Consider the following 13,943-nt stretch of genomic DNA (forward strand, 5'->3'; position numbering starts at 1 on the left):
AGGGCAGCTACAGGCCAAACCCCAAGTGCCGGTGCCGCCCGCCCGCCTCCCCGGATGCGGGACTGACCTAACCACCAGCTACCCAGGTGCCTCCACCCTCGCAGTGGGGCCGGCGGGCTCCGGGGCAGGGTCCCGTGCGCCCCGCGGCCAGGGGCACAGACTGTCTTGCTGAAGGTGCGGGGTGAATGTCCCTCCCGTGTCTGAGAAGCACCGGCCAGCCGGCTTCTGCAACTGCAAACATCCTTCCTCACCCTGCCCCTCCGCACGGTGCTCTTCCCAGGCCATGAGTGACATCAGTGACCTTTTCTCCGTTTCTCTCCACAGAGCCGAAGAATAAGGAAGTTCCCCCTAGCGCCCTCCTCAGCTTTTCCTTTGGCAGCTTACCCGCCGGAGAGAGCAATGGCCCCGAGAGCAGCCTGGCTCCCAGGGCATTGCCTGCACCGCAATTGCCTCCCCTGGCTGCGGACCGGCCGCCTGGCTCTGGGTGCGAGGCCCTCCTCCTGGCGTGGGGCTTGCTTTGCTGCGCTAGAGGCTTGGGAGTGTTCTCACGCCCTGAGCCCTGGTTTTCTGTTCGCCCCGCCCTGCCTGCGCCTCGCACCCCGCACCCCGAGACAGTCCTTTGCCGTCAGTGCAGGCCTCCTGCTCCCCCTCGCACGGGACCTCTCGGGTGTGACCTGACCGACAGGGCGAGCTGCCCTGCTCCCCGCAGGCTCCAACGGTCCCAGCCCTCTGCTGCCTGGGGCCGTTTCCTGAGGTCTTGCTGTCTGGGTGACAGATGCTGATGGATGGGGCAGCACGCAAGGGCTGGTACTGGTTTACGTACGGCCCCTTGTTCCCTCAGAGCTCCCATCCGCCCTCTTGCTCGAGGCCTTTTCACTGTTCCTACGGGCTCAGCCACTTTGGTCGCCTCCTGAGCTTTGGCCGGAGCGATAACAATAGTGTTCGCCTCACAGATTTCTCCTCCGTTATGCCTTTTCCCAGAAAGTTTCCAAGGTGAGCTACAGCTTCATCAGGTGACCAGATTGGTCCCACATTGGTTTCCTGGAGCTTTATATAGGATAGTATTTATACTCGGCCAAACCAGTCTACAGTTTTTAGAAGTGTTAAAACATTTTTTTAAGTAGTGAGTACCGTATTTTTCTGGCGTATAAGACGACCCACTAATTTTACAGTTAAAACGTAGGTTTATGCCTATATTCGCTGTATAAGACTACCCCCCACTTCCGAGGCAACACCAGTTCTTTTTTTAATAGACCGCCTCTCTGACTCTGGCCAATCTGAGCAGGCTTTTTACTAGAACACAGTGTACATGTTCTGTACCCGAAGCTACACAGTGTACATGTTCTGTACCCGAAGCTACACAGTGTACATGTTCTGTACCCAAAGCTACACTGTGTTCTAGTAAAAAGCCTGCTCAGATTGGCCAGAGTCAGAGAGGCGGTCTATTAAAAAAAGAACTGGTGTTGCCTCGGAAGTGGGGTAACTATAAAATTAGTGGGTCGTCTTATAGACCGGAAAATACGGTAATAGGAAAATCTTTGCCATTGAACGGAAGGCTGGGAAATGAATGTCACGTTCCCAGGGCCCTTCTCCTCTGGGCCTGATACTTGAGGCTCAGGGCCGAGGGCAGGACGGCAGCGACCACAGCCACAGAGCCACGTGACAACAGGCGTCCTCCTGTGAGCACACGTGGCCACACAGCCATACGGTCCTCCAGGCTGGGGTCACTGACACAGGAGCAGGCGGCTCCCCCGGGCCAGTTACCTCATTCCATCTGCAAACTCCGCACGTGGGCACAGGCCTCTCGCCTGCCGACGGCCTGCACCTGCGTCTCGGCCTCTGTGTCGGCAATAAACTCGGAGTAGATGAGCCTGTCACTGTGTGTGTGTGCAGCTTTGCTTGGTGTTTTAAAACATGATCTCCTTTGAACCCGGTAAAATGTGAGCCTTCTCGCGCGTTGATGCTGGCACTCTCCGGGAGGGTGCCGAGTCCCGTGTCCACCTGCGAACAGTGTGCAGTGTCACGGCCACCGGAACGCGGGCATCTGATGAGTCCATCCACGGAGCTCAATGCACACCTGGAGCCCAGCGCTGCCCTTTCCTCAGGCTGCCTCTCCTCCACAGCAAACCTGGAAATTGCTCTCCCAGGTGGCACAGAGGCTGGCACTGGGGACTGCAGTACTCCAGCCTCTCGGTGCCACTCCGGTCAGAACTGCTGGGTGGGGAAACGTGGTCCCTGCAGAAGGGATGTGTTAGGACAAGTGTAAGACAAGCCCTCGCACCCCTGCCCAGCAGCATGGGGTGCTGGCCCTGCAGGCCACGGTGCCGGAAGCTGTGCCAAAGCCCTTCGCGGCCGGACCTGCCGTGACGGCAGCAGCCCGGCTGCAGGGAGGTGTGCGGTCCCACCCTCCAGTTGGCTGACGTTCTCCAGGCGACCGACGCCAAGCTGGTGGTGTGGTGTGGTGTGGTGTGGTGTGTGTGATGTGTGTGGTGTGAGGGAGGATTTACAGAGGCCCGGAGCCAGAGCAGCGAGCCTGTGCCAGCACACCGCGCCCGTCATGCCAACAGCACAGCAAACCGGGCAGAACAAACAACCAGCGTGTTCCCGGCTTCCCGCAGCCTCACACCCTTTCAGGGCTGCACCTGCTGGCCAGGGAGCGGGCTGAGCCTCGTAAAGATAAGAAAGAGGCCTGAATGTCCTCAACAGAGCCGGTCCCAGCCACCCCTGACGGGCGGGACCCGCAGGCCGTATGGTGTCTGTAAATCAGAGGCGCCCCTTCCTCTGAGCAGCGGAACCTCACCCCACCCCTCACCCTGGCCATGCACATGTACCCTCCCCCGTTCCCAGCCCACCATGTGCCCTCTCCTCACTCTGGCTCCTCTCTGCACAGACCTCCAGCCCTCTGGGCCCCTCCCTCCTCCTCACCTCACTGGGCTGTGTGGTCAGCAGCAAACAGCAGTCCCAGGGGAAAGGAGCACCGAGGACCCGAGCCATAACTTGGGGGTCCGCCAATCTCCAGGGTAGACCCAAGACTCAGACCCCCTAGCTGAGCGCTCTAGTCTAGCCCACACAGGCTGTGCCGAGCGGGTAGCTGGAGCGGAGTTTCTGGCTGTTCTGGACGCTCCGAGGCACTCCCTGAGGCTCACCGCTCCCGCCTGTGTCCTCTCCCCGCAGAGTGCAGAAGGAGCAGCTGGCGGCCATCTTCAAGCTCATGGAGGACAACAAGGACACGTTCGGCGAGATGTCCCGCGGCGACGTGCAGGAGCAGCTCCGGCTCTACGACATGTAGCTGCCCCTCCGCCGGCCGCCCCATCGCCGAGCCGCGCCGCCGCCTGGCCGACCAGCCCTGTCACTCCCAGCTTCCACCCTCGGACGGAGAGTGTCCCACGTACAGATCTGCTCAGTCCTCCAGCCTCTGTGCTGGTACAGGAGCCAGGACTGCGGTCTCAGGGGAGAAAGGCCTGGCTCCTCTGCCTCTGCCCACTGGCGAGGCTCCTCCAGCTGCTCCACAGTAACCCTCTAGGCCCCAGCTGCTCCACAGGTAAATCTGTGAGGCCCCAGCTGCTCCACAGGTAAATCTGTGAGGCCCCAGCTGCTCCACAGTAACCCTCTCAGACTGTCTGCCCCTGACTGAGCCCTCCACGCAGCCCCAGGGCAGGCGTGGCCCGGGAGGGGTGAGCTGAAGGCTCAGCCCCCAGGACACGTGTGGTGGAAGGGTCCCTGGTGCTGGGAAAGTTGCGTATCAGGGCCCGTGGCCTGCATGTCCAGTCTGGTAACATAACACTCTCACTGCCTTAGAAGGACTTCTGGAAGCTTCTGTAACTATGGAAGCAAGCAGTGGGGGAGCCCTCTCAGCAAAAAGGCTAGTTCAACCCCACCGTCCCTCCGTACAAAGCCGCGGTCTCAGGGTGAAGCCCCTCCCGGCATTTCCCTGGCGGAGCCTGGGACTCACTGTAGAATACTAAGTAAGCACCTCACAGAACTAAGTAAGCACCTTACAGAGCTAAGTAAGCACCTCACAGAACTAAGTAAGCACCTCACGGAGCACCGAGAACCATGCCGGACACAACAGATGGACACACTTACCTGGCCTGGTGCCTGCCTGCGGGGGGGAAGCTCAGTGGAGAAGACAGGCAGGGCACCGGGAGGCCTCCCCAGGCAGCGATCAATAAAGTCAATAAAATCTAATAAAATCTCAGAACACTGTCCGGGACCCCTCACCAAGCCGCCCGTTTCTGTGCGGAGCATTTCAGAGCCAAGTGAGTGAGGAAGAACCCATAATGTTCTCATGTTTTTTATCTGTTGGAATAAAGCGAAACCCACACACAGAATTAAGAGAGGCCGTGGCATCGGACGCACCTCAGGTTAGCAACGCCGGGCCGGGCACCCCCCTCTCCTCCTGCGCCAGACCTCCTCCACCTTCCTGTCATTCCTCTGGCTGCTCTGCTGGCAGTCCGCACGCGGGCGAAATGTCAGTGCTTTTTACTCTTAAAAATTATTTTTATCTTTTTTGCCAAGCTTTTAAAAGTTTTATGGTCTGAGGATTGTTTGTCCCCTTTCTGGGCTCTCAAGGACCCACTTCCGGGGTTCTATCTACGCACAGGGCGGGCAGGTCCCCGGGGCTGCACTGCAGGGTGGCACTGCCCCTGGCTCTGTTGTTCCCTTTCCTCTCCCCCTGCCCCCTGCCCCCTACCCTTCGAGGCCTCACTGGGACGCCACCAAGTCCATCTGTGGCCAAGAGTCCTTTTAAAACCCACTTCTTTTTTTTAAATGTACTTTTATTGATTTCAGAGAGGGAGACGAGGGATAGAAACATCAATGATGAGAGGAAACCATTGATCTGCTGCCTCCCATACGCCTCCTACTGGGGATCGAGCCTGCAACCCAGGCCTGTGCCCTGGCCGGGAGCTGAACTGGTGACCGCCTCTCCTGGTTCATGGGTCGATGCTCAATCACTGAGCCACATCAGCTTGGCTAAAACCCATTTCAAACTGACTCCCCCACGTCCCCCAGATATCATATTGCTACAGGTCAAGAAAATCAAAGTTCCTTCCAAATAATGTAGCTGCTGATTCGAGCCCATTATTAGACGTTTCCTGGCAAAAACGTGGACACAACGCAGGACACACCCTGCAGTATGCAACCGAGAGAAAGCACCTGTTTGTTCACAAGTGTCGAGAGGGACACACACTCATCCCATTAGGGCCATGAGAAAGCAGAAGGCGGGGAGAAAAACCAGAGGCAGGAGAGGACAGTCAACAGAGGGTGACTTCCACAAGCCAGGCCACGCAGGCCGCCACCAGCGTGTCCCTGCCACGCGGGGCCCAGGAGACGGCGGATGGACCCCTCCAGGTCTGCAGGTTCAGAGACGTCCAGGGCGCAGTCTCCACCCGGCATGCGAAGCGGCTCTCAGCCGCTGGTTTCCTGCCGCCCCCTCCAATCCGGCCCCCTCCACTCCGCCCCCCTCCACTCCGGCCCCCTCCACTCCGCCCCCTCCACTCCGCCCCCCTCCACTCCGGCCCCCCTCCACTCCGGCCCCCTCCACTCCGCCCCCCTCCACTCAGCCCCGCTCTGGAGCCCTGCTCCGGAGGCGCTCAGGCACGCAGCTGTGGCTTGTCACCATCGCACACCTGCAGTGGGTTAAAACCATGTCCACAGGTGTCCTTATCTGCTTACCAAACTCTCTTGCTACACCCGTGGTCGGCAAACCAGAGCTCACAAGCCACATGCGGCTCTTTGGCCTCTTGAGTGTGGCTCTTCCACAAAATACCACGGCCTGGGCGAGTCTATTTTGAAGAAGTGGCTTTAGAAGAAGTGTAAGTTAAAAAATGTGGCTCTCCAAAGAAATTTCAATCATTGTACTGTTGATATTTGGCTCTGTGGACCGATGAGTTTGCCGACCACTGGCCTAGACTTTCAGGCCCTCCTCCTTCCCGCGGTCTGTAACTGCCGTCATCTGACAATGAAGTGTCTCCTCGCTTCCTGCTCTTAAAGTTACTGCCTTTCCCAGCGGCTGCATTGAAGGAAACGTGCTTCAGAGCTGCCTGAAGCCAAGGGCAAGCTCACTGTGAGACCCCCACACACAGCTCCCCGGAGCCCCCCTCCACACACACACACACACACACACACACACAGCTTCCCTCCACACACACACACACACACACACAGCTCCCCGCAGCCCCCCTACACACACACACACACACACACACAGCTCCCCGCAGCCCCCCTACACACACACACACACAGCTCCCCGCAGCCCCCCTCCACACACACACACACACACACAGCTCCCCGCAGCCCCCCTCCACACACACACACACACAACACACAGCTCCCCACAGCCCCCCTCCACACACACACACAGCTCCCCGCAGCCCCCCTACACACACACACACACACACACACAGCTCCCCGCAGCCCCCCTCCACACACACACACACACACACACACATCTCCCCGCAGCCCCCCTCCACACACACACACACACACAACACACAGCTCCCCACAGCCCCCCTCCACACACACACACAGCTCCCCGCAGCCCCCCTACACACACACACACACAGCTCCCCACAGGACCCTCCACACACACACATACACACCTTCCCTCCAACCCCCTCCACACACACACACACACACACACACACATCTCCCCGCAGCCCCCCTCCACACACACACACATACACACATACACACTTTAGATAATTTATACTTGCTTTCAGTGTTTTAAAATCAGAAAAATGGAACTGGTTTTCCTAAGGACAGATCCCTTTGGAGTTGCTTTGTTCCTCCCAATTTGATGATAATACAGGCCCAACGACCTCCCTGGACTCACGGTTTCACAAAGCCGATCTCCGGGAAAGACGCCGGTGGAAGCACGGCCGGGCCGGACAGACGAGGCCGCCGGTGTTCCCGAGGCACAGGCACGGAAAGGCCGTGGTGAGAGGCTTGCTTCTACCGGAGGCACCTGGATGGCAGCACCCTGTGTCTGGGATCCCTGTCCGGCCTCTACTCCTCGCTGTAGGAGCGGTTAGGTGAGCCTGAAGTAGGCAAAAGCCATGTCCTTCCCCGCCCCCTGCCCTCCCTTAGCGGCAGGCCTGTTACCAGCCACGGAGGCCCGCCCTGCGCCCACCCTGGTTAGAACTGGGCGCCGGGAGAACATGGCCACGCTGGGCACATCCCAGTTGTCACCGAGCTGTGTGTTGTGTGGTGGCCTTTTGTTTTCGCTCACTGTTATCACTACTATCACTTTATTTTCATTCTATTTCCCCTCCTAAGGCTTCCCCCAGATTCGCCACCACTTCACTCCTAATGAGTAAACCATTCTGATGACTAGTTTTGGTTTGGGCCTTTCCGCCCTTCTTTTTGCTAAAAGTAGCGGCCCATCTGCACTCTCCCTGGAGATCAGGCCTTGAAAAGCCCGCTGGCTCCCTCCTTTTTAATGCTGCAAAGTCTGCTGAATAATGCCACAGGCCCCGGCCCTATCCTGCCATTTGCCTACTAACGGGCATTGTATGGCTGCCATTCTTGCTAATTCAGTGTAACACCGCTGCGACTAAAACTGCGCACTTCCCGGTGGAGGTGTTTCAGGGTAGATTCCTGGGAATGCATGGGCAGGTCAAAGCCAAGCTCACAGGCCATGTGTCAGGTGTCACTTCCCCATCGCCCCCATTTCCCCCATCCCAATGTGCTGGCTATGGCAGAGCCAGTTTCCGTGCTCACCGTAACCAAGTACCTTGTCAAATTTTGGATTTTTACCAACCTGATAGGTCAGGATGTTAGCTCAGTGAAGTATTTTTTTTTTTTAATGCAAAAGGTTGAGCATCCATTAAGGGCTCCTTACATTTCCCTCCGTAAACTGTGGTTTCAGTCTCTTCCTGTTCCCTACTGACCATCACCCCCCATCCTAGCTCTAACTCCCCGAACAGCGCAGTTCCCGTTATCTGGGCCCCCGTTCGGGCCTCGCCGGCTGTGCGTGTGAAGGGGACGCCGCACCTGAGTCAGAGGACCCAGGTGATCCCAGAGACACCTACCAAACGGCGCAGCCTTAGTTACAGCCATATAGGGCGGGAGAGAAGGAGGCCCTTTCATTTACGCGTTATTTAATCGCTCACTTTATTCGGAGGAAACACGCACCGAGACAAAACACAGGTTTGAACAGCAGCCTTTCCACGCGGGTATCCCTCCGCGGCACCTCAGTGGCCCGGTCACCTGCCAATCTTCCGCGAAGGCGAAGCTCTTGATTGCCATTGGATACTGCATCCTTTCATGGTCTCCCTCAGCCCCAAACCCCGCCCCTCCCTCAAAGATGGCCGTCCCGGATGTCCGGTCTCGTCCAGGCGCCTTTCCTCAGTGATTGACAAGGGCTTTTGTCCAACGAGAAGCGCGGGGTGGCTCCTCAGTCCACGCAAGCCCCGCCTCTCGCCTCTGCCGCAGAGGCTGCCGGGTGCTGGGGGCTTTGGGCCGCTGTCCGCCGACGCGGCGGGGCCCGTGCTTCCGGCTTTGCCTCTGGAGGCCGAGTCCCGGATGGCGGCGCTTCTGCCCGGTCCCACCGAGCCGCTGCCGCGCGGAGGGGCGACCTGGCGACCTGGCCGGCCTGGGGCTGGCTCCCAGGTCCCCCCCAAGCACCGCGGTACACCCCTCAGTACGAAGATGGATTCAGGCGCGGTCCTGCACCCCTGGATCCCACCATCACCACCTTCCGCCAACACTCCCCAGGCCCGTGGTCTGCAAACTGCGGCTCTTTGGCCCCTTGAGTGTGGCTCTTCCACAAAACACCACGGCCTGATGCGAATCTATATTGAAGAAATAGCGTTAGAAGACGTTTTAAGTTTTTTTAAAAAAATAGGCTCTCCAAGAAAATGTCAATCGTATTGTTGATATTTGGCTCTGTGGACTCATGAGTTTGCCGACCACTGCCCCAGGCCCGGTCCAGAGCGTGGCCTGGGGTCTCCAGCCTCCGTCCTGTAGCTGAACCAACACTCCTTCCAGCTCAACCTCCCTTCTCAGTTTCCCGTTATCCCGCGCCCAAGGCAACATCCAGCCAGTCCTCTGCATTGGGCCACCGCACGCACCCATTTTCTCCCCGCGGTCTTGGGTGTGGTGCTGACCTAAGAAGGTGCCAGGCCAACGGGGCACACCTCTCACCGGCGCTTGCCCTTTCGTGTTACGCCCTCGGCCCTAAGCCGGGGTTTGCCTCCGCGCCTCTGAGTAAGCCTGAAATCACTGGCTTATGACTATGACTGTCCGCCACTTCACACCCAGGAGTGGGGCGCCACCCACCTCGATTGGGGGGGCCTGGCCATGGCCCACATCCTCTACCAATGAAAAGGGGGCCGTTCTCACACCAGGCTGGGTGCCTACCCTTAGCTCAGCTATGCTCAGTAACTTGCCAGCCTGCAATCCGGTCTCTTCACAACCTAATTCTCTCCTCTGAGAGCTTCAATGACTTACTACTGTGCTCTCTCCCGGAGGGGACGGGTGGTCCTGGCAGGCTGTCAGCCTTTGGCTCCTTCAAAGGTTCAGCTTACACGCCTCAGCTGGTTCTCCTGCAATCAGCTTCAGTGATACTGCGAGTTCAACTTCGGGAGAGGAGGCAGCTGGCAAAGGATGTAAAATTAAGGAAATTGTTCCTGGGAGAAAAGGTTCAATGAAAGAAACGGGAGCCGGGGGGCACGGCACACAGACTGAAGCGGGGACATTGAGTGTGTGAACTGCACATCGAGCTTCTCAGGCACGCGTGGCGCGCGTCTCACGAGAAGCGCTGTGCTGGGCGGAGTGAGCTCGGCCTGGTCTTACTTTCCCGGCGAGGTGAGGGGAAGGTGCCCTGGCTTTACCCACTGCGTGCCTGGCCAGTGTTCTCCCCTGACTCTTCACCGCCTGTTAAAAGAGTAGGGCTCCGCCCAAACCGGTGTGGCTCAGTGGAGAGAGCGTCGGCCTGCGGACTGAAAGGTCCCAGGTTCGATTCCGGTCAGAGGCATGTACCTTGGTTTCCGGCACATCCCCAGTGGGCAGTGTGCAGGAGGCAGCTGGTCGATGTTTCTCTATCATCGATGTTTCTAGCTCTCTATCCCTCTCCCTTCCTCTCTAAAAAATCAATAAAATATTTAAAAAATAAGAGAGTAGCGTTCCCCTTGGAGAGAAGACTCAGAAGTTCCTGAAGCCCTAGCTGGTATGGCTCAGTGGACAGAGCGTCAGCCTGCGGACTGAAGGGTCCTGGCTTCGATTCTTTTTTTTTTTTTTTAATATATTTTATTGAATTTTTACAGAGAGGTAGGGAGAGAGATAGAGAGCTAGAAACGTCAATGAGAGAGAAACATCGACCAGCTGCCTCTTGCACACCCCATACTGGGGATGTGCCCGCAACCAACGTACATGCCCTTGACCGGAATCGAACCTGGGACCTTTCAGTCCGCAGACCAACGCTCTACCACTGAGCCACACTGGTTTCAGCCCGGCTTCGATTCTGATCAAGGGTATGGACTTCAGTTGCAGGCTCAACCCCCCCACCCGGGTTGGAGCAAGTGTGTGAGGGAACCAGTCAATGTTTCTCTCTCTCTCCCTCTCCCTTCCACTCTCTCTAAAAATCAGTGGGAAAATATCCTCAGGTGAGGATTTAAAGAAAGTTATTGAAGATAACCCTATTGAAAACTGAGCTAAGGATCTGAATATCATTTCAGCAAAGAAGGTATCAGTGACCAATAAGCACGTGAAAAGATGTTCAACATGCAGATGAAACGCAAATCAAAACCACAGTGAGATACTGCAGTGAGTAGGGTGGCAATAATAAAAAAGGACAGGTAGCCGAAACCGGTTTGGCTCAATGGATAGAGCGTCGGCCTGCGGACTGAAAGATCCCGGGTTCGATTCCAGTCAAGGGCATGTACCTTGGTTGCGGGCATATCCCCAGTAGGGGGTGTGCAAGAAGCAGCTGATCGATGACTTTCTCTCATCGATGTTTCTAACTCTCTATCCCTCTCCCTCTCTGTAAAAAATCAATAAAATAAAAAAAGGACAGGTAATGAGTACTGGTGAGGCTATGCGGACACGGAGCCATCACACTGGATGGGGATGCAGAATGGGGCGGTGCTGCGGCATACAGTTCCTGTCATGTGTGCGTGGGCCCTGGAGAAGGGCCTCGCACAAATGACAGAGACAAGACAAGAAATAATAATTGGGGAATTGGGGGGCCGGGTGGGAGCCCAATGCAAGAAGGAGGAATCCACTGTGCTCAGGCCTCGCCATCCTGTTACTCAGTTTGGGATGCACCTACAGCCATCAGGCAGGCGATTTCCAGTAACAGACTATCTTCTTTTTTTTTAATGTCTAAGAATGTTCTTTTTAAAAAATTTATTGATTAAGGTATCACATATTTGTCCTCAACCCCTCCATTCCAATCCCCCACCCCTCCCCTCTCATGCCCCCACCTCCCTATGGTCCTTGACCACTGTTTAGGCTCCTATGTGTGCACAGACAAACTATCTTTTTTTTTTTCTCCTCCCAGACAAACTATGTTATCAGTAAGGATTTACTTACATGACTATCTGTTCAGGAGGTTGCGTGTGTAGCTCCGGACCTGTGCCAGGGCTCAGGGGTCACCAGCATTCCGGGCTCCTTGTCCACACCTCTCTGCCAGAGAAGACAATACGCAGCTTCTCACAAGTTCCTCCAAAGGTTAAGCAAAGACTTGCCATCTGACTCGGCGCTCTACTCCTGGGGAGGTACCCGAGTGAAATGAAAACACGTCCGCCCTCACCACAAAGAAGAAAGTCAAGGGACACGGCAGAGCTGTGCGCTGACACCGCGGTGGAAACCACAGGCTTTAAATCGCTGAATGGTATGGTTGGTATGTGAGTTACACTTACATAAACTGAAGATTATGTATATGGTTTTTGCTTTTGTTTTTGGTGGCATTCTAGTGAAAATGGCAACATGAGCACATATTGTGGTTGCCTCTTCTGGTCTTTTGAGAGGATGTTTTTTGTTGTTTTTTTAAAAAATATATTTTTATTTCAGAGAGGAAGGGAAAGGGAGAGAGGGAGAGAGAGAGAGAAACATCAGTGATGAGAGGGAATCACTGACTGGCTACCTCCTGCACCCTGAACCCCGCACTCCGCACCCCTGGGGATCGAGCCCACAACCCGGGCATGTACCTTTGGGTGGGGAATCGAACCATGAGCCCGCTGGCTGGGCCTGAGAAGATTTTTTTAAAAATATATATTTTATTGATTTTTTACAGAGAGGAAGAGAGAGGGATAGAGAGTCAGAAACATAGGTGAGCGAGAAACATCGACCAGCCGCCTCCTGCACACCCCACACCGGGGATGTGCCCGCAACCAATGTACATGCCCCTGACCGGAATCGAACCCGGGACCGACCGCAGACTGACGCTCTATCCACTGAGCCAAACCGGGTTCGGCAGGATTTTTTTTTTTTAAATCTGTAACTGAGAGAGAAAGACACGCTTGGGCTTGTACTAGCTCGGAGGTCATTGTGTACCTGTGAGGACAACAGCAGGTGGGTCCCCAGGAAACCCGCTGAGAGCGTTCTCCTGGGCGGACGCCTGTGGGCAGGAGGGGAGGGGCAGGACGGGCCCAGGGATGGCGGGCTGTGACCCAGCCTCCTGAGGCCGCAGCAGACCCTATGGGGAGGCTTTGTTTTTTTAGCCAAGGTGGAAATTTATTTATTTTATTATCATTATTTTTAAATACATTTTATTGATTTTTTACAGAGAGGAAGGGAGAGGGATAGAGAGTTAGAAACATCGATGAGAGAAACATCGATCAGCTGCCTCCTGCACACCCCCGACTGGGGATGTACTCACAACCAAGGTACATGCCTCTGATCGAAATCAAACCCGGGACCCTTCAGTCTGCAGGCCGACGCTCTATCCACTGAGCCACACCGGTTTTGGCAAGGTGGACATTTATTGAAGAACAAGGACAGATTCCCCCGTGGTGGGGAGGGGGAAAGAGTTCCCCGTGGGGAGTTTTGAAGGTGGATGGCCCTGCATAGCCCATGGGAGTGAGGACCAGGCCTTTATGCCGCCTTGTCCATCAGTCGCTGGGTGCTGGCTGCCCCGCAGGCCCTCTCCCCAGGGAGGCAGCTCCTGCAGGGGGTGGGCAGTGGAGGGGGGCTCTGGGTGGGACATCGATGCAGCCACCATGATGATGACGATGATGATGATGATGATGATGATGATGATGATTTGACTTTTATAGAAAAGGAAGCTGAGCCACGGAGCTCAGTGACTCGGCCAGCGGCCAGTCCAGGGTGCAGGTTGGGAAGTCACAGGAGGCACTGAAGTCCCCCCCGGCTGGTGCCGAGCGTGGGGGCGGAGGCGGTGGCTGGACTGCCTCTGGCCCCGGAGAAGCCTGGATGACAAGGGAACACACAGCCGGGGAGCGGGGGACGGGGTGCAGCTGGGGGTCCCTGGACACGGACCCTCTGGCGAGAGGACTGTTAGATGAAGGGCTGGCCAGGCCGATGGGAGCCACACCCACAGCGCTTTGACCGGCCCCAACGCACCAAGCTCCTCCCCAAGGGGACATGCCGTTTCCGACTGTCCACGCCCCCCCCAACATCAGTAGGCATCGTAATGTAAATAGAACCACATTCAAAACGAGCAAGGAGGCCCGAGCTGCTTTGGCTCAGTGGTAAGAGCATTGGCCTGTGGAGTGAAGGGTCTCGGGTTCGATTCCAGTCAAGGGCATGCATGTACTCAGTTGCAGGCTCCATCCCCAGCCCGGGTGTGAGTGGGAGGCAGGATTAACGAAAGTAAATAAATAAAACCAAACAAGGACTCTTATGGGGGGCAGAGGGGGACAGGAGCATGCGCCTGCGTGCAAGAGGACACAATACTGCAGACACGGACCCCACGGGGGGCCCCAACGGAGGGGGGCCCCCACCAGGAGCCCTGCAGCTTCTGTTCTCCACTCAGGCTG

The 13,943-nt window shown here is 56.5% G+C and overlaps 1 protein-coding gene and 1 long non-coding RNA gene across 5 annotated transcripts in view; one reads left to right on the forward strand and one right to left on the reverse strand.

Annotated features, from left to right (window-relative positions):
• Positions 1–4,201, forward strand: part of MXRA7 (matrix remodeling associated 7) — a 19,462-nt gene extending 15,261 nt beyond the window's left edge. Inside the window, exons 4-5 of one of the 4 annotated variants that reach the window (XR_014792987.1) lie at positions 3,175–3,541; positions 3,573–4,201. Coding sequence is in view for 1 of the 4 variants with exons in the window: in XM_084862093.1 (XP_084718219.1) it covers positions 3,175–3,289 (115 nt within the window). In the remaining 3 variants the exon portion in view is untranslated. Of the gene's footprint in view, positions 1–324; positions 1,875–3,174 lie in introns of those variants that run through there. The other 3 variants (XM_084862094.1, XM_084862095.1, XM_084862093.1) reach the window with 3 other exon arrangements.
• Positions 4,202–8,843: 4,642 nt separating this feature from the next.
• Positions 8,844–11,992, reverse strand: LOC311610644. The gene is made up of 2 exons (XR_014793002.1): positions 11,536–11,992; positions 8,844–9,599 (listed from the first exon to the last, which is right to left on the reverse strand). It is a non-coding gene; the product is annotated as an uncharacterized lncRNA (long non-coding RNA).
• Between the last annotated feature and the right edge of the window lie 1,951 nt (positions 11,993–13,943).

Source organism: Pipistrellus hanaki (genome assembly GCF_964339955.1).
Source record: "Pipistrellus hanaki genome assembly, chromosome: 16".
Taxonomy (NCBI): domain Eukaryota; kingdom Metazoa; phylum Chordata; class Mammalia; order Chiroptera; family Vespertilionidae; genus Pipistrellus; species Pipistrellus hanaki.